The following is a 19,936-nucleotide window of genomic DNA, read 5'->3' as shown; positions in this document are numbered from 1 at the left end:
CTTGTATACCATCCCACACACAGGGGGTTGAATTTTAGAAGGTCACTTCCAAACTTGGGTTATAAAAAGGGTGTGGCTTCCATCCTGGGGGCCTTTTTTGCTCTCTTTCAGAGCTGCCCTATGTAGAGGCTAACAGGGCAAGAAACTAGTGTCAACAGCTAAAAACTAGCAAGCACCTGATGCCCAGCAACAGCCACATAAGTGTATCTGGAAGAGATTCTCTCTTGGCTGGGCCTTGAGAGGACCACAGCCCCAGGTGTCAGCTCTACTGCAATCTCCTGAAAGACCCTGAGCAAGAGGCTCCCAGCTAAGCCGGGCCAGGAGTCCTAAACCACACCTGAGATAATAAATACTGTTCTTCCAAGCCACTAATCATTGGGGTAGTTTGTTACCTAGCTTGATACCTGATACAGTTCCCTAAGACATAATTCTCAGTCAAATTAACATCATGTTAAAAAAATAATATAAAGATGAGTTAAGATTAATTTCTTCTTGGGCATATTTAACCTTGTTATAAAAACTAGTGTGCAGCAAGAAAAAGGCTCTGACTCTCCATAGCAGGGGACTTGCTCTCAGACTAAGAATGGCCATGAACTAGCTGTGTTGTGCTAAGGAACAACCCTTCATAGCAGTTCAACTGCTTATCTCTAATGTACGGATATTTATGGTCCTTCATGGTATAAATATGCTGTGATTCTACAAGGGGTATTTCCTCATAATCAAAAGATCATACTTCTTTTACAGTTCTGAGGACATTGATTCTGTCTTCCATGTCACAACTTTGAATAACCATTTTCCAGAATCTGGAGTATATGCAAAAATACATAAGAAAGTGCTCCCAATGGACATCTACCCATTATGAAACTTTTAGAATAAATGTCCTACTGAGCATAATTCATTAATTAACTAAGGTATCTGGAGACTAAGCACCCAACAAGTTCAACATTACCTTCTGACTTCAAAATGAACCTATACACCAATCCACCCAGGACCTTTCAGAAGCAGCTTCCCTCTGCCTACTACACCCTTTCTAGTGTCGTCCCCACTCCCACTCCTCTTGCTCTAGCCATCAAACTGTCTTTGCAGAGCCTTCTCTGACCATATCCCAGGGCAGAGACAATCCTTCTGACCTCCCTTCTACCTCGGTATATGGTGTACAGCACAATAATCACTTACTTATGTATCTACCTGTCTCCCTTCCTAGATCATTAGGTCCTTATGGGCAAGGTCCAAGTTATATTGATCTTTGCATTCCTAGCATTCAGCAAGGAGCCTGGAACTTAGGCTCTGGATTGACCAATGTTTGTTGACCCACCAAAAACTGAACCTCAAGCTCATAATTGGGCATCAAATTCCCACACTTACAGAAAAATGCCTCAAAGTCATGGCAATAAGCCTGGTCATCATAGGCATTGTTAATTCCCCCCAAAAATGATAGAGAACAGACATTTCTGAGCCAACATTGCCTACAGAGTTCTATTTTTTCTCCAACTTCTCTGTAGTTGAAAAGAACACATTCTAAAGACATTTCCACATAGTGAATGTAGAACTTGCTAGAAATGTCAGTTTAAAAGAAAAGAAATTTCTCAGCCTGTCTAATCCTTTAGCATTTTCCTTATATGACCTCTTTATCTAGTGAGAATTCCAAACTAACAAACTGTTACCATTTTTGAACTCTGGGGGGGAAAAAAAAACAATAAAGAAGCTTTGTAATCTGTTTTTCAGCCACAGTCACCCCACATACCTATCCCACACATCAGCATTAATTCATTTTCAAATAAAAATGGTAACGAGAGATATATTCTAGATAGATTTCAGTGGAATAAAACAAATGAAGACCAAAATATCATATTCTAAGCACCTAATATATCAAAATTAGATAAATTATTTATACATTCAGAAGTAACCAGAACAACATGGCTAACTTAGATCTCAGTAGTTGCGTCCACCATGTGCTGGCTATACTGAACCACCAAACCACATAATGAGAAATGGCTCATTTGTTGAATGAAAACATTCAAAAGGAACACTGGTCTTTATTAAGAGAATATGATTTCAAGTTCATTATAAAATACCCATTTATGGACTTCCGGCAATATGGAGGCATAGGTGAACGCACCGTACCTCCACACGCAACCAAGATTATAACAACAACAATTTAGAGGCAGAATAACACCCAGGACTGACAGAGAATTTATCTGAATGGAAGTCGGACAGCCAAAAAGTTGAAGTAGACCCGTTCATCCAGACCGGTAGGAGGGGCGGAAAGGAGCAGCCCGGTGCAGGGTGCAGCGCATGGAGAACAGGGAGAACTGGGCGCACAGGCATCGGGGAGGGCGTAAGGCATCTGGGGAGCACAAGATAGCAGTGGGTGGACGCTGAGTATGCAAGCGGCAGCTGGCGGACCCAGTGAGGCAGAGATTGTGGACCAGGGCAGACTGCTCAACCCAGGATTCCAGAGAAGGGACTGAGGTCCCAGGAAAACAGAGCTACTGCCATTGTTCCCTCCCGCCCCCACCCCCACATACAACGTCACAATCTAGCTCTAGCGACTGCGGTGCCCGGCCCTGGTAAACACCTAAGGCTCTGCCCTCACCATAACAGGAGGACCAGACCAAAAAAAAAACAAAAACAAAAAAACAGAGAGAGAGAGACATGTCTCAAACAGAAGAACAGATCAATGCCCCAGGACTCATTCTTTTGAGCGACCAAGAGATAGACAATCTATCAGATACACAGTTCAAAACACTGGTGATCAGGAAGCTCACAGAATTGGTTGATTTTGGGTGCAAATTAGATGAAAAAATGCAGGTTACCATAAAAGAGATGAAGGAAGACGCACGGAGAATCAATAGTGATGCGAAGGAAACTGGGACTCAAAACAATACAGTGGACCAGAAGGGAGAAAAAAACAACCAAACAGGAAAAAATGGACAAATAAGAATTCAAAAAAATGAGGAGAAGCTTAGGAACCTCCAGGACATCTTTAAACATTCCAACATCCAAATTATAGGGGTACCAGAAGGAGAAGAGGAAGAGTCAGAAATTGAAAACTTCTTTGAGCAAATAATAAAGGAGAACTTCCCCATTCCGGCAAAGGAAATAGACTCCAGGAAATCCAGGAAGCTCAGAGAGCCCCAAAGAAGTTGGACCTAAGAAGAAACACACCAAGGCACATCATAATTACATTAACCAAGGTAAAAATGAAGGAGAGAATCCTAGAAGCAGCAAGAGATAAGGGGACAGTAACCTACAAAGGAGTTCCCATCAGACTGTCAGCTGACTTCTCCAAAGAGACCTTACAGGCAAGAAGGGGCTGGAAAGAAGTATTCCAAGTCATGAAAGACAAGGACCTATATCCCAGATTACTCTATCCAGCAAAGCTTTCATTTAGAATGGAAGGGCAGATAAAGTACTTCTCAGATAAGGTCAAGTTAAAGGAGTTCATCATCACCAAGCCCTTATTTTATGAAATGTTAAAGGGACTTATCTAAGAAATAAAGATAAAGAAAAAACACATATAGTAAAAGGACAGCAAACTCACAATTATTAGCAACCACACCTAAAGCAAAACCAAAAGAAACTAAGTAAACTAGAACAGGAACAGAACCACAGAAATGGAGATTACATGGAGGGTTAGCAACAGGGGAGTGGGAGGAAGAGAGAGGGGGAAAAGGTACAGAGAGTAAGTAGCATAGATTGTAGGTTGAAAATAGATAGGGGGAGGGTAAGAATAGTATGGGAAATGTAGAAGCTGGACATGACTAAAGGGGGGGATATGGTTGGGAGAGGGTGTACAGGGTGGAGGGGAGTGAAGGGGGGAAAATGGGACAATCATTGTAATAGCACAATCAATAAAATATATTTAAAAATACACATTTAGAAGCATAAAACAGGTTCTGTAAGAGCATCTAGTACTAAGCACTTTTATTCATCTTGTTCCAATGGTTTTATATGCTTAAAATGAAAATACTTAAAACATTCTGTAATCATAATTTTTTGTTTCTGAATTGCATTCTGGTCCTCACAAACTGCTGAGCACCCCTATGTAAGTTGTAAAAACTGTATTTTGCTGTATTTTTGTATAAACAGACTTTCTAAATTATTTGCATTTCAAAAGCATCTGAAAGAACCAACGAATACATTTGACTTGGGTAAGGCTAGACCTTCTATGAGAGACCTCTTATTTCATGGAAATAGACATATTATACTAGGCTTGGTAAAACTTTAGATTCATTCTAAAAACAATATATAAGGTCACTTTGGAGGAGCTCAGAATACAGAAAGAATAACGAGAAAATAACCAAAGTCCGGCTGTTTCTGCATGGTCTGCGTTGATCTGAACAGTCACCTTCTGTGTCACTTCCAGATGTACCACATCAACAGGGAGAGGCCCTTGACACAGAGCAGACTAGTGGTGGCCAGAAGGGAGGGGAATTGAAGGACTAGGTAAAAGAGGTGAAGGGATTAAGAAGTACAGATTGGTAGTTACAAAATAGTCACTGGGATGTAGAGTACAGCATAGGAAAATACAGTCAATATTGTGATAACTATATATGGTGCCAGGTGGGTACTGGAAATATCGGGGGGACTACTTTGTAAAGTACATGATCTCTAAACACTATGTGGTACACCTGAAACCAATACAAAATAATACTAAAAGTAAACTGCGATTGGAAAATAAAAAGCATTAAAAAATAAAATAACAAAAAGAGACTCATTCTCATAATTCCACAGACAACCCCAGGAATAAGTAGTAGCAACCACTTGGTCTTCCCATATTTCTACCAAGGCCCTTTTTAATCCTGGAGTAATAGCATAAGCAGCCCAATTTCCCTCAGTGCTCTTACACGCTGAGTGTTGAAAACTGCCTCTCTAATGAACAAATAGCTGTACTTTTATATTGGGTTGGCCAAAAAATCCATATGGCTTTTCTGTAAAATAAAAGACACATTTTCATTTTCACCAATAACTTTATTGATTTGGATATTTTAAATATGTTGGGTATCTCCAGTGTGGTATAACAATGATTGTTTTAAATTAATCCCTCGATTTTTATCACTATCAACTTCAACTGGTCTACCCAACTGAGGAGCATCATCCAGCGAGAAATCTCCAGTATGAAACTTCACACAAACCACTTTTGATACTTTTGATCAGTTATACAACCTTCTTCATAACTGTACAAACCATTTTTGCCATTTCACTTGTTTTTATCTTTCTTCAAATAATAAAGCATGATATGCCAAAAATGTACCAGATATTCTTTGTCTTCAGTATTAAAATGGCTACACAAATATTTACCGATTTTGATGTTTTTTAAATTACATGTTGATATGACAATTATCACGATATAACATAACAAAATCATTTCAAATGAAGTTAAAGGCAACAAAGCACTACTAGAGCCATCTTACAGAAAAAAAACAAACTTTTTGACCAACCCAATAATAACGTTTCCTAACAAGTATGTTGGACATGGGCAGAGCAGGAGTTGATAACAGACTTTCAGACCTCTGGCTTTAAAAACATCTTCAACTTTAAGAATAACTTCCATTTGTATCTTTATAAATACATTTACATCTATGGACTGACATCTTTGGTTCAAATATTCTTAGAGGCAACGTTTTATTGTCAGGAATGCAACAGTACATTTTTTGGAGCTTTCTATACCTATGCAAGTCACAAATCAAGACTTGAATTTCCAAACCTCTATTTCCAGAAACCCACACTACCAGTTGCTTATTCCAGCAGTAGTGTGCTCAGGCAAAGAAAATGACTCTTGAAATCAAATAATTTAAATGCATTCATCCCTAAATATTGTTTCCTTAAAAAGTGTAACAATGCAACACAGACACAACACACACTGAGGAGTTTCTTTCCTCCTAAAGGTTTCTATTAAGGCTAGCCAGATAGGTTAGATTGTGGTCCCAGGTAACCAAGGTTGTGGCTTCAATCCCCAGTCAGGGCATGTGCAAGAACCAACCAGTAAATGAGTAGAGCAATAAATCAATGTTTCTCTTTCCTTCCCTTTCTCTCTCTTCCCCTCCTTCTTCCATCTCTTTCTCCTCTTCCTCCCTTTCTCTCTCTCTCCCTTTCCCCCTCTCTCACTCTTCCTTCCTCCCTCTCTCCCTTTCCCCTGCTCTCACTCTTCCTTCCTCCCTCTCTCTCCCCCTTCCTCACTCTCTAAAATCAATAAATACAAACATAAAATAAGGATGTCCTTGAAAACCAGACCCCTAAATCATATATCCATTCTGTTCACTACCAACCTCAGGAGGCCAAGTGTTCCAGATGAAGTTGATGAGAGACTTCAAGAAGTCCATGAAAATACAAAACTGCTGAGCACTCAAACCAAGCCAAGCTATATCCACAAAACATAGATCACAGCTTTACAAACTGTATCAGGCATTCTATTTTTATACTCATCAGAAGAGACTCTAAAAAGGAAAGTCCTCTATGAGTATTAATAAAACAAAAAAATTCAAAGAAGTAGCTGATTTTAAAATTGAAGTAAATAATAAAAAATAAGCCCTGGCTGATGTGGCCCAGTGGCTTGAGTACCGACCTGCGAATCAGGGATCATTAGTTCAATTCCTAGTCTAGGGCACATGGCTGGGTTGTGGGCCCAGTCCCCAGTGAAGAGTGCACAAGAGGCAACCGCACAGTGATGTTTCTCTTCTCTTTCTCCCTCCCCTCTCTAAGAATAAATAAATAAAATCATTTTAAAAAATAAAAAATAAAACCACTGGTTACAAAAAGAAAATTTACCACACCTTCCAGTATAATATATAAAAAAGAAAGAAGATGAAGAAGAAGGTATAAGGAAAGAAAATTAAGTGATTATTGAATCTGAGTAAAGAAATCATACAACTTCCTGGTGCTAATAGAAACTATTCTACCAACCACTGTCTGAATTGCAGGCACTGTCTTTTTCTGTCAATAATACCACTAGAAGCATCACCGTAGAATAGGGTATTAATTCTAATGAGTACAAACAAGCAATGAAACCCTGTAAAAACTAGTACAGGAGGGGCAGGACATCACTTACATCAAGTCTGAAGCTAATGATGGGTGCCTGCTGGAGCTGAGGAGCCTAGAGTCTGGGATGTCCAGCCTGAGACCTTGAATGTGTAAAAGTGACAAAGATAGCAGAACCATCAGGAAGTTACTATGAGTTTTCCTTGAATCCTATACCCTGTAGCTAAAAGGTTCTGAAGAGATATAGAGACTTGCCCGTCTGAGAAAATTATATTTGGCAATGCCTTGAGACATTTTTTGACTGTCATGATTGGGGTAGGGAGATGCTACTGGCATCCAAACATTCTACAACAGACAGGGCAGCCCTCATTATGACCAACAAAGGATTGTCCAGCCCAAAATGTCAGTATTGCTGAGGTTGAGAAATCTTGCTATAAGTTCATTAAGGACTTCTGTTTCATTGAGAGTGTCCCTGGATTTCATAGCAAGAAGCAAGAGTCAGTAAGCATATACTTCCACATGAGAACATGGCTAATGAAGACAAAAACCCATTAACTTAAATTAGTTTGGGGAACAGAAAATTAAAGTGTAGCGTTAATTTACAGACTGTCCTTGTCTACTAGGCATCATTATCATAGTTTAACACCATGCTTCAAACCATGTAAATTAAGGCCAGACACAGATGACGGAGGGGAAGCACTCATTCAATGCCCTGACTGTCAATGTTCCATGTCCAAAGTGAAGGAACACACAGATCTAATCTGAGGTCACAGTAAACTGGATTGCAAGGGCAAGGCTCAGAGCCATGCCTAAGCAGACGTAGCTGACTGTCATCCAACCTCACTCATCTACATAACCTCTTCTCTCTAATTTTTACTTTAGCCAAAACTCCCTCCCACAATCCCCTTCATCTTCTCCTTGTACAAATACCCTGGACACAAGAATAAATTTCATTTTCAAAAAACCCAAATTATGCTTCCACAAATGTTCCTCTCTGAATATTATTAAATGAGCAGAAAATTTGTGTCCGGTTATCTAGTCACTGGTGTCATGCCGAAAGTCTACAGAGCCCCCCTAGCAGATCATCCCCCTCAACTCTGAAAATCATTGCCATACTTGGTGTCCAGCCCAAATCACTGTCAAGGATGCAGAGACACCCACACTTCGCCAAAGGTAATAGCCTCCATCCACTTCTGAATGCCCATTTTTCACCTTCTGGGACCTTGCCTGGCTTTCACTATGTGTGCCATCCTGCATTCGAGACTTCCCTGACTCATCCCACCCAGCAACACTGCCACAGTTCCCAAGGTTCAGTCTCCCCTTCCAAAGGCTACCAACATGAGCTACAAAACAGTACTCCTCCTGCTGCACCGCAGAACTCTGCAAATAGCCAAGTGTATTTGCAGAGCATGACAGTGCTTAGAGACATGTGGCCAACCAGAAACAACCATCTCCCACAGAAGCAAATGGTTTGCAAAGCAAAAAAATGTGCCCTACCCCTTAAATGTGTTCCTGTGTGGTTAACACTTAAAATCACACTTTTGAATACCGGCTTTGCTAAGCTTACTCCAGATTTCCTACAAAATAATAAATGGAAAATCAGACAGGTATATTTTATTAAAAAAAGAACCAAATATATGCTAAAATCAAAGTGAATAAACAACTTAGATCTCTTCAATATCATTAACTTTAGCATTCAGAAGACAGATGGCAATCTCTAATGCTGTTTATCAACCCTATTTATCAATGCTTTTCAAGCAAAGGAGTAACAAAAACTACACATTACAGCCCATCACTTACACACAGCTTGAGGAAAAAAAGGCAGTGGAAAAATGAGGTCAGCCATATAAACTAACAAAAGTAATACTCACTGTAAATGAATGTAATTCTTGTGAGTTTGAAAGTTTTGAAATTAGATTAAACAAAGCATCATGACTTTGTTTCTTATCCTAGACTCTGATAGGGTGCACAAGGAAACCCTGGATCTGGACTTGTCAGCAACCATACAAAGTCTAGATCCACACCAAAAAAAAAAAAAACCCCAAAACAATAAACTATGATCATTCTTAATGGAGTAGCTGTAATCAACTCATACCCTGAAAAACATAGGTTAATTAATGGACAGAATCCTAAAACTGTGGAGTAAAGTCTTTCCTTGGGAGGCAAAGGAGAGACCTCCTCTCAATTAATACTCAATTTGCAGAGTGAGACAGTTTACCAAATATAATCAAATATCTTTAGTAATTTCTTTTTTCCTTTTTGCCAACCAAGAACAGAAGCATCCATCCACAGGACAGAACTTACTTATAAAGTATTTTTAACCCAACATTCAAAGTTTTACAACATTTAGCTGTATTACATACATGGACCCTGAGAAGATTCATTCAATCCCTTGGGTGGGGAACCCCAAGAAGGAATTTATCTGCTGAGATGCACTCCCCATGGCCAATGACGGGCCCAAATTTTATGACTAATATGAGCCTAACAATCATTTACTGACAAGGGCTCCTCACAGACTCTGTATACTACAAAGAACCTCAAACTGAACTCTCTTCCCACACTATGCCCCCTTGTTTATTCCATCTGAGTCAACCACTGCAGGGAAGCCCTGGGTTCCTCTTTCTATCAATGAACTGAGACTTGCCCCATCCAATCAGAACTGCAGAATATGGGTACCTCATTTATATAGTATGAACCTAACTGATATCCTGGGCAGAACTTTCTCTATGAAAGGCGGCCTCATCTTTGTTTTGGTGAAACACAGTTTAAGCCCTATCTGAATCACTGTCTCTAAGGCTACAGCTTATAAATGCTTATAATTCTTTATGACAGTCTAAAATTAATTTTGGTTTACACATATGAACTCCCATACAGAGTATTTTCTATTCTTCCTCAGAGTCAAAAGGTCTATAATCAGAGTCCAAAATAGAAGTGACTTGCATTTTATCATCCAACTAAAATTTCTGCAAGGCTCACAAAGCAAATGGTCAAAGATGTAACCGCAGTTACTAACAATGATCTTTAGTGCAGTTCACTGTATTTCTCTCAGGACCAGGAGCCAGATGAAAGTCTAGATGCTGGTACATCTCCCCTGAGCATCTGAGCCCTACCAAAGTTAAGTCCTGCTCTATGGGGAGGGCCCCTGCATAGCTGATCTTCCAGAGCCAGTCCATGCTGCCAACCGGCCTATGCGTAAATCCCTCCCACTCATGTCCCAACACCACTCAAGGCTCAACTACAAAAGGGTATACATAGCCCACCCAAGGGGGCAGAGAGGGCACACTTGAAGTGCCCAGCTTGGGTGATCAGAGAGGCCTGTGCCACTGGACCCTACAGAACACTCACTACAAGCCTGGGAGATGTACAAGTTTTACCTAATACATAGAAACAAACACAGAGAGGATGCCAAAATGAGGACATAAAGAAACATGGCCCAAATGAAAGAACAGAACAAAACTCCAGAAAAACAACTGAATAAAATGGTGACAAGCAATCTACTAGATGCAGAGTAAAGCACTGGTTATGAATGTTCAATGAACTTAATGAGAACCTCAACAGTATAAAAAAAGACCAGTCAGAAATGAAGGATACACTAACTGAAAAAAAAAAATCCGAAAACTGAAGATTTTTCCACTATGAGGCTCCTTACGCTATCCTCATAGTGTAGAATTTTACACTATGAAGATTTACACTATGAGGACAGTGTAAGGAGCCTCTGGGACAACTTCAAGTAAACCAACATTAACATCATGGGTGTGCCAGAAGGAGGAAAGAGAACAAAAAATTGAAAACCTATTTGAAAAAATGACAGAAACTCCCCTAACTTGGTGAAGGTAATAAACATAAAAGTCCCCGAAGCAGAGTCCCAAACAAGATGAGCCCATAGAGGTCTATACTGAGACGCATAATAATTAAAATGCCAAAGGTTAAAGACGAAGAAAATAATCTTAAAAGCAGTTAAATTAGTTACCTAGAAGAGAGCTTCCATTAGACTGTCAGCTTATTTCTCAAAAGAAACTTTGCAGACCAGACAGGGTTGGCAAGAAATATTCAAGGTAATGAGAAACAACAACCTACAACCAAAATCACTCTACCCAACAAAGCTATCACTTAGAGTTAAAGGATATACAAAGAGCTTCCCAGATAAAAGAAAGCTAAAGGAGTTCATCACCACCAAACGAAATGTTACAGGGTCCTCTTTAAGAAGAAGAGGTAAAATAAAAGATAAAAACTATGAACAATAAAATGGCAATAAATGCATACCTATCAACAATTGAATATAAAAAAAACAAAATAAATGAACAAGCAGAAAAGAAACAGATTCATAGATACAAAACATTTTGACAGTTGCCAGATGGGATGGGACAGTTGCCTTGTGGGATGAGTGAAAAAGGTGAAGGGGTTAAGAAGTACACATTGGTTGTTACAGAATAGTCATGGGGATGGTAAAGGACAGCATAGGGAATATAGTCAATAATATTCTAATAACTATGTATGGTGTCAGATGAGTGCAAGATTTATTGGGATGATCACTGAGTGACAGACATAATGTCTAATCACTGGGGTATACACTTGGAACTAATATAATAATGTCAACTGTAATTGAAAAATAAAAAAAAATACAGAAACAAAAGAGGAGCAGTATGTTGGAAAGGGGAACAGTATTTCTATTTCAAGTTTTACTGCCAAACAAGCTTCCCATTCAAAGGCCATATAGCTCTGAAGAACCCAACCCACCCAGCTCTAGAATTCCAGTTATCCTCTGGTACTACCTTGACTATCTGACATCTTTGTTAAGATGAGCCCCTCCAGCTGCTCACTGCTAAGGTCAGTTCAAGCACACTTTGTTTTAGATCTTGGAACACAATACAAGGAAATTCACATGAGTGCTGTGTTCCTATCAGCATTATGTTCTTCTGGTATTTTTCAGTTTATTCAGCACTTTAGTCTCATTCAATCCTCATTTTAGATACCTCAGGACATAAGGCAAAACTATTTTTAAGCAGTTTTTAAGCAGAGAGGACAGTGAGGCTGACAGGGACAGATGTCCAACAATAAAGGTGGAGCCACATCTGGGATGCAAATCTCCTGATTACAGGACCCCATTCTATGCCCTACACCAACTTTGTAGAGCTAGAGGCACATTGTGTAAACCCCTGGGAAGACCTCTCCCTAAATATCCCCCCCTTGAGTTCCTCCCTCATTCTTCAGGAAAGGTAGAATAAAACAGAGAGGAAATGGTCTCCTGACCGAGACTACCACCAACAAACTGCTCAACATTCATTTCAAGATGATGCAAAATACTGTAGGAAAAGGAAACTTTCTGCCTCCTTCAGCTATAAGCTGAAAAGGAAAGTGTGAGAGAGCTGACACCAACTGTTAGTGCCATGGACTTACCCTGGTTGCCTAAATATTGAATTACAAAAGGATTTTTGGACTTTGAAGTATGACAAGTATGCTATTGTCAACAGCTCTCTTGTGAAAGATACCAAACACTACATCCTTATAGTAAGCCCAGCATGACACACATGAAACTAAAATCTCTAGCCCTGTGTGATTAAAACAGAGTTTTAAAGCTACTCACATGTCATGCCTCTTGTTACTTTCCTCTTTTTTGGTTCTGTCCTTCCCGAATAGGAATGGATTTCATCTTTCTGTTAGTTTCATTTAGCCAGACATGTGAAAGCAATTCTTCTCCTTAAGATGATATAGACAGTTAGCTTTGTAGAAAAGGGTAAGAAAAATCTACCATTTCACAGAATTATTTAAGCCTCACTGCTCTCAAGAAGCAGGGAGAAATGTAAAAATCCTAATCATAAAGTATTGCTAACTAAAAGCATACTGGATCTCTTAAAACATAGCAGGCATGGGCCAGGCAACAGCAAGATCAGATTCTAAACACAGATCACTCCCCAGTTAGCTGTCACAGGACAAGTGAGGTGTGGAGCTCTAGCACGTGATAGGAGATTCAACCCCAACTTTACCACCAATTAGCTGTGGAAACTTGAGCAAATTTCTTACCCCTTAAGTTAAGGCTCAATTTCTTCTCCTATAATGTGGGGAGAATAATGTGAAAATGTGAAAAGATAATTACAGGTCAGTAATTAGCAGAGTCTCAGCCCAAAGTTAACACACATCAAGTTTTACTTCCCTTGTCCACGTTCTGCATGACCTGGGCAAGAAACTGTACCTCTCCAAGACTGAGTTTCCTAATCTGTAAAATAAGGGTATGATTCTAAATAGAGAGGAAAATAGGATTAGTCAGTACAGTGGAAGTCACAGAGCCATCAGCACATCTGTACACTGCCCCCCCCTACACTGGTAACATGCAGTCAGCCCACGCTCAATTGGTATCTTCACAATTCTATAGGCAGCGTAATAAATCTCAGTCTGAAATGAAAGTCCACAGGTATGGTTTTGCCCATCAGGCTGGAAATATTAAAGTGGGACTGACATTTAAGAAAAAGAATGTTGACGAGATACAGTCAGAAGTTTGCAGATACTCAAAAAAACCAGAGCAGTAATTCAGGTTAACACCACAATAGGTACTTTGATTTTAAATTGCTCTTTTGTCTTCCCCCTTTATTCCTCCCTGCCCCCCCCCCTACACACACACACACACCTTTTAACAGAGTACTTTTTCTGGTTATGCTTCCCATACCTAGAATGAGTTCCTTAGGCTTCGAGCTTCTCTGGATATGGGAAGTCCAAACACCACTTGATGTGTAAACACATTTTATGTTTAATACAAAAAAATCAACATGAGTGGCTATGTTTATAATTGCATGTTCATCTAGCACTTTTTGATTTATTACACATTTTAGCCTCATTTTGATCCCTAAGAATGTAATGGACATCTGATGAGACAACCATTCATCTGATGAGAGAAGGAAAAAAGACTAAAGAGTACACTGCTAAACAGAATTCCATTAACCACAGTTTCTTTTCAATTTGGGTGATTTTTTCTTTTAATTATACTTTAAAATCTTTCTTATGTTTCATTTTCAGTAGTTCACCCTATCTGCTACCTCTCGGGATAAAATGCAAACAGAACCAAAAAGTTTCACATCACTCTACTTTCATTATTACAAGTCCTATTCATCCTCTCCTCCCACCTGTTTCCTCACACCATGATGCTCTGCCTCTGATGTTCTTACGAAGCTGGCTTCACTCCTTGATTCAACAAATATTTATAGAATGTCATTGAGATATCAGGCCCTGTGCTGGGTACATGGTTTACATCAACGAGCAAAACAAAAAAAAGTTCTCCGTGGAACTTCCATGAGTAGAAATAGTTACTATTACATATGTATACACTTGTACAGCATGTTATAGGTGACATGGAATAAAGAATCATTAGGACAAAGGATGTATTTTAGGATTGCTGATGGGATGGATGTTAAATGGGGTGACAAGGAAGGCCTCAATGAAAAGGTGAGACATGAACAAAGACTTAAGACAGTGAGGATGTTAGCCAAGAGAATACAAAAAAAGCATTCCAGGCAGAAGGACAGAGCAAAGGTCCTGGGGGGGGGAGGGGGCGGGGAGTATGTCTGGTATGTTAAGGAACAGCACTGAAGCACTGAACAAAGTCAATGTGGCTGGAATGAGCTAGTGAGTGAGTGAGTGAGTAAGGCAGGCAGATCACAAAGGGCCTTAGTGCCCTGTACTGTAAAAGTCCATTGTAAAGCTTTTTCTCCACATAAAATAAGGAGTCATTGCAGTTTTTGAGCAAGGAAGTGATATGTTGTTTTAAAAAGGATCTCACCACAGCGACTGTGGTTGCGTACACACTGCAGCAGGCTAGGGTGGAAGCAAGGAGACAATTAGGCTACTTAGCACAAGAGCAGCAGGAAAGATATAAAACAGTGATCAGATTCTGGCCCTGGCAGATGTGGTTCAGTTGGTTGGAGCACCGTCCCGTACACCAAAAGGTTGCGGGTTCAATCCCTGGTCAGGGCACATACCTAGATTATAGGTTCAATCCCTGGTCCAGGTTCATAGGATCCCAGTTCTGGGCACGTATGGGAGGCAACCAATCTGTTTCTCTCTCTAAAAACAATGAAAAAATGTCCCTCGGTGAGGATAAAAAGAAAAAAAAGTGATCAGATTCTAGATCTATTTTAAAGGTAGAGAGTAATGCTTTCCTAGCAGATTGGAGATGGGATGAAGGAGCTACTGGATTGTCAAGGATGACAACTGATATACAAAAGATGAAGGTGCCATCAATCATGCTGAGGCCTAACTCTCCAAATGACACTAAGATACACATGTTACAAGTGTCCTGATTTATTTGCTCTCATAGAATTCTAAACTTTCTTTGATCCATGCCTCTCTTTCCCCTCCCACAGAAATACACTACTCAGCAAAGTCCAATCTGTTGCAGATAGATAAAGTCCCTTCTCAGATACGACTGAAATGATAGACAGCCTACCCCCACAAGGCAACCCCAGACTACTTAACGTGTTTGATGGCTAGTCAAGCAACAAGGGAAAGTTTCCATTGGCCATTCGATAGCTATATGACTTTGGACACACCATTTCTTCTCACTCCGCCTCACATCTTTGTCTTAAAGTTAGGATAAAATTACCCATAGGGTTGTTCTGATAATAAGTGAAGAGATGTCAAGCAGTATCTGGCACAGAATAAGCAATATATAAGGGTTGTAATTATTACTATCATTATTAACTGTTTTTGTTATTTCTCAATCTCACAATCATTTCATGAGAAGTAATACCAAGGGAGCTACTCAGTCTAATATAAATTCCAAAAACATGAATAACCTAACACTAACGTACACAGAGTAGAAAGACAGAGAGCAAGCTGCAGGTAGGTCTCATGGGAGCCAGCTACCCTAACTCAGTCACTGAAATCCTATGCTACAAGGAGGACCCACTGTGTGTTTGAACAGAGAAAACACGAGTACATAGCTCATTTCTTTATGATTTAAAGAAACTCACCTATCACAGAAACCTCATAACCATCTCCGAACCCTTCCATTCTAGTTGTCTGGAACATCTTTCTGTATGTAAGAAAGATGGCATTTGTGCGTTTCAGCTTTTGTTATATACTGTACTTTTGTTATGTACTACCTTAGAATCAAGAACTGAGATATAACTTACATAAGGTCTGTCCAGAAGGCATCCAGTCATATAATATAAAAATTAGAGACATTTATTGAAGAAGATACAAGAAACTTTGTACATGGGACAATGACACCTCAGTTTCCTTCAAAGTAGGCACCTTGGTACCTCACAATTCTCCCAGTCATCATCAGCTACCCCGTTGTATTCTCGTGAATGTCATCAACTATCTGAAATCTCTTCCCTTTCAAAGGCAATTTTAGTTTTGGGAAAAGCCAGAAGTCCCAGGGCACCAAATCGGGGCTGTAGGGGGGCTGAGTTACCTGGGTGATATGATGTTTCACAAAAAAACTGTACAAGATGTGATGCGTGAGTGGGCACATTGTCCCAGTGAAGCTGCCAATCACCAGCTGCCTGTAGCTATGGCCCTCTGAATTATCTGAATAGTTTCCTTGGAGGAATTTTTGAGCTGAACGAAAAATGTGATGCAGGCTCATTGCTCTACTTACTCAGTCATTTTGAATGCAACAGCCACACAGTACACAAGCTCAATCAGCTGTGTTTACAGCCCCTACTGACTAGTTCAGTGAAGTTGTCATTGTTCACGCATGCGCATCCCAGTCCACTCTCCTTGGCTGTCAGTACACATAGATGTTGGGCAAACCCTTCTCATTGTATTGACAATGGCTGTAACTTTTTCCTGACAGATCTTGTATAATTTTATTAACCAATGACACCCCAATAAAATTTAATTTAAAAAAGAATTGAGATGTAGTTTTAAAATGTTTACTAATCATCTAACAATACAGTAGGTCATGTTTGTGTGCATACATATATACCATATCTTGCCATGTACAACACGCAGCATTTTGTCACAATTTTTGAGGGGAAATAAAGATGCGCATTATACGTGGGTAGTACTAATTCCATACCTATATAAATGTTTTTAATTCTTTTATTTTTGCTTATGCATTAAAAGTGTAACTCTAGAGAACAATAACCATATCCATATGCAAAATAATACCCTCTGTAATACAATAATTGGTGTGGATGAGCATTATACACAACAAAATACAGTATGCATCTTATTTAACATAAATCTGTTCCCCTGTCCAACTTCTGACACTGAATGAATTTCTATGGAAAATATCCCTCCCTCAACAACAGGAGCAATTCTCAACGCTGGCTGCATCTTAGAATTACTGGAGAACTTTAAACAAGATGCAAAGGCCCAGTCCTACATTTCTGGACTTGAGAACTGCTGGATAGGTAAACCCTGAAGTACTATTTACTAAACTTGGGAAACAAAGAGAAGACTATTTAAATGTTTCTGGGTTTAAACTAGCATCATTGTATGAATTGGGTTCTGGGGTGAGAGGACACTACAGCCTACATTAGAAATCTTCTTACCCTGACTTAGTCTCTTAAACTATCTAGAACCTACAAAACTTGAGTTGGTGGTCTTCCAAATGTTTTCTCAAAAGTGAGTGATGACCAAATTTAGATTTCCCTCAAAAGAAAGAACACACAATACTATTCTATTTTTCTCTGGCAAAACCCTCCCAAGCCTTATTGCCAAACAGCTGATTACAATTACTCCCCACAGCCCCCCACCCCGCCCCTGGCCCCATTTCCTCACTCTAGTCAATACCATTGCTCTAAGAAATGTGAACTCTTCCTTCTGCTTGTATTCTTAAATCTAATATTTAAATCATAAAGTCTCTACCCGATATTAGTGCACAACACAAAGGAGGTATTATTGCCAAGTATTTTTGACTACCAACACAGTACAGGCCTAGGTAATGGCTTTCTATAATAAACTCATTCATTCATTCACATCTTCAAAATAAGATACTCATTAAGTCTTTATTATATGCTAAACACTTCTTTTAGGTTCTTGTGACCAGAGCAGTGATGAAGATATATCCAGCCTTAATATCCTTCTAGATGCCTCTATGTGCCTAAATTTTAAAATGAAGTATGGATGTAAATGAAGTATGGAAGTATGGAGTATTAAGCAACTCAAAACCTCTAAAGAGTAGGTTAAAATAATGCAAGTCTAAAGCAACAACACTAGAAATGTCACTTGGAACCCTAACTTACTATACACCTACTATAACACACGCCAGATATTATATTAGTCTCTTTATATGTGGGACAATACTTATTTAACAAATTTGCTCTCCTAAAGACATGAAATTACTACTTAAAAGAAATTAAAGAATGCCAAACAATGAGAAAATTCTTACTTTTGATTGAGTTTAAACTTGGCTTTCTACACTAGAGCACACGTGCCACCCTAAAGTTGACATGAATGAATTATGACAGAGTTATGTCAATTCACTCAAACAAGAAATCTTTTCAGGTTAGTTCAAACACATCAACTTTGATATTTCTGGGTTAAAAAAGAAAGAAAAATCAAGTTGTCATAAAAATATATTTCACATTTCAAATTTCTTAAAAGTTGGAAATCACATAAACTACCCACCTGTAGATATTAAGCAACGTAGCTTATTGACAAAATTATATTTCTAAATTATTAATAAAGACACCAGTAAAATAAACTTTACTAAGTGCAGTGATGGGTCGTTTAACTTCCTTTATAAAAACTAACCCAAAACAAATGTCACTCAGATCAATTAGGAATTCATAGGACGTAATTCAGTCCCAAGCAAAAATGGGGTACAACCCCAAGATGTTTCCAAACCATTCCAATGATACTCTAAAGAAAATTTTGAAGCATTCAAGTGGAGCAATTTGACTCCAATGTCTCAAATCACCCCCTCCAAATCCTTTGGTGGGAAGCCTTTGGTTTTGTTTTTAGTTTTTGAAGGAAACGCTGGTGAGGGACAGCCAAGTGGGATCAACATGTAAGTTTCCGGGGTTGACACAGGCCAATCCTGTTCTCCAACTCTAGGTACAGACTAGTCCAAAACAGGGATTCAGTCCTCAGTTCTACCCAAGACCGTGTCCACTCACTTCACTTTTTAAAAAACAAGTGAGCTGAGCCTGGTCGCCAACAGCTTAATTATGGCCCGAAACAGTCCTTGCCCGAGACCAGGGCTCTCCACCGCCCGTGCCCAGAGCTGTCCCCTTCACGCCTGGAGACCTGGGCTGACCAGGGACGGCTCCTGTCACCTGGCCACCGGCCCCCTGCCCGCGGTACCCGAGCCCAAGTCCGGAGCCGGGCTGTGAGGTTCCCGGCCGGGCCGCGCTCACCGTCGATGTTCTCCCGGTCGCTGATGTGCTGCAGGTTGCAGCCTGTGTCCTCGCGGCTCAGGTCGGCGTCCGGCCGGTAGGACTCCAGCCGGGAGTGTGCATTCCTCCGGAGCTTGGGGCTGGAAGACACGCAGCACGAGGTAGTGTTCCCCATCGTCGGCGGCCCGGGGCCCGCGGCGCTCGCGGGGCTCCCGGGGCCGGACGTAGAGCGAGGCCCGCCCGCCGCCGGGGACGGACGGAAGCGCGGTCAGCAGCGTTGGTGGGGCCTCGCCATGGGCAGCGGGCGGGGCGGCAACCAGCGGCAGCAGGCGGCTCCCTCGGTCTCCGCGTCTCCTTGGGCCCGTACCGCGCGAATGCACGGCCGCGTCCGCCTCACCCGGCCGCGGCCATGGCGGGCGCCGGGCACAACGCCTCCTCGCGCTTCCCGCTCCGCGCCCTCACCCGGCCGCGGCCTCCGCAAGAGGTTCCGGTTCAGGCGGCAGAGACGCGAGTCCCAGGTAGCGGCAGCTGGGGGACGAGGGGGCGTAGACTGTGTAGGGGCAGGGCGGAGCAGACAGCGAGGGTGCGGTGGGCGGGCACAGTCCTCCGCCTCTACGCTGAGAGGCCGGCCAGTACGGCCCGGAGGAGTCTGGGCTCCAGCCCCACCCCGGCAC

At 40.8% G+C, this 19,936-nt stretch overlaps 1 protein-coding gene across 3 annotated transcripts in view; it reads right to left on the bottom strand.

Annotated features, from left to right (window-relative positions):
- Window positions 1–19,598, bottom strand: part of LOC114491709 (cyclin-Y) — a 260,899-nt gene extending 241,301 nt beyond the window's left edge. For all 3 annotated transcript variants that reach the window (XM_028505935.2, XM_028505936.2, XM_028505937.2), the window contains exon 1: window positions 19,284–19,598. In XM_028505935.2, the coding sequence (XP_028361736.1) occupies window positions 19,284–19,437 (154 nt within the window). In that variant the 5' untranslated portion in view covers window positions 19,438–19,598. The remainder of the gene's footprint in view (window positions 1–19,283) is intronic.
- Window positions 19,599–19,936: the final 338 nt, after the last annotated feature.

This window comes from Phyllostomus discolor, chromosome 1 (assembly GCF_004126475.2).
Source record: "Phyllostomus discolor isolate MPI-MPIP mPhyDis1 chromosome 1, mPhyDis1.pri.v3, whole genome shotgun sequence".
Lineage (NCBI taxonomy): Eukaryota > Metazoa > Chordata > Mammalia > Chiroptera > Phyllostomidae > Phyllostomus > Phyllostomus discolor.
This window is presented reverse-complemented; position numbering and strand designations above follow the sequence as displayed.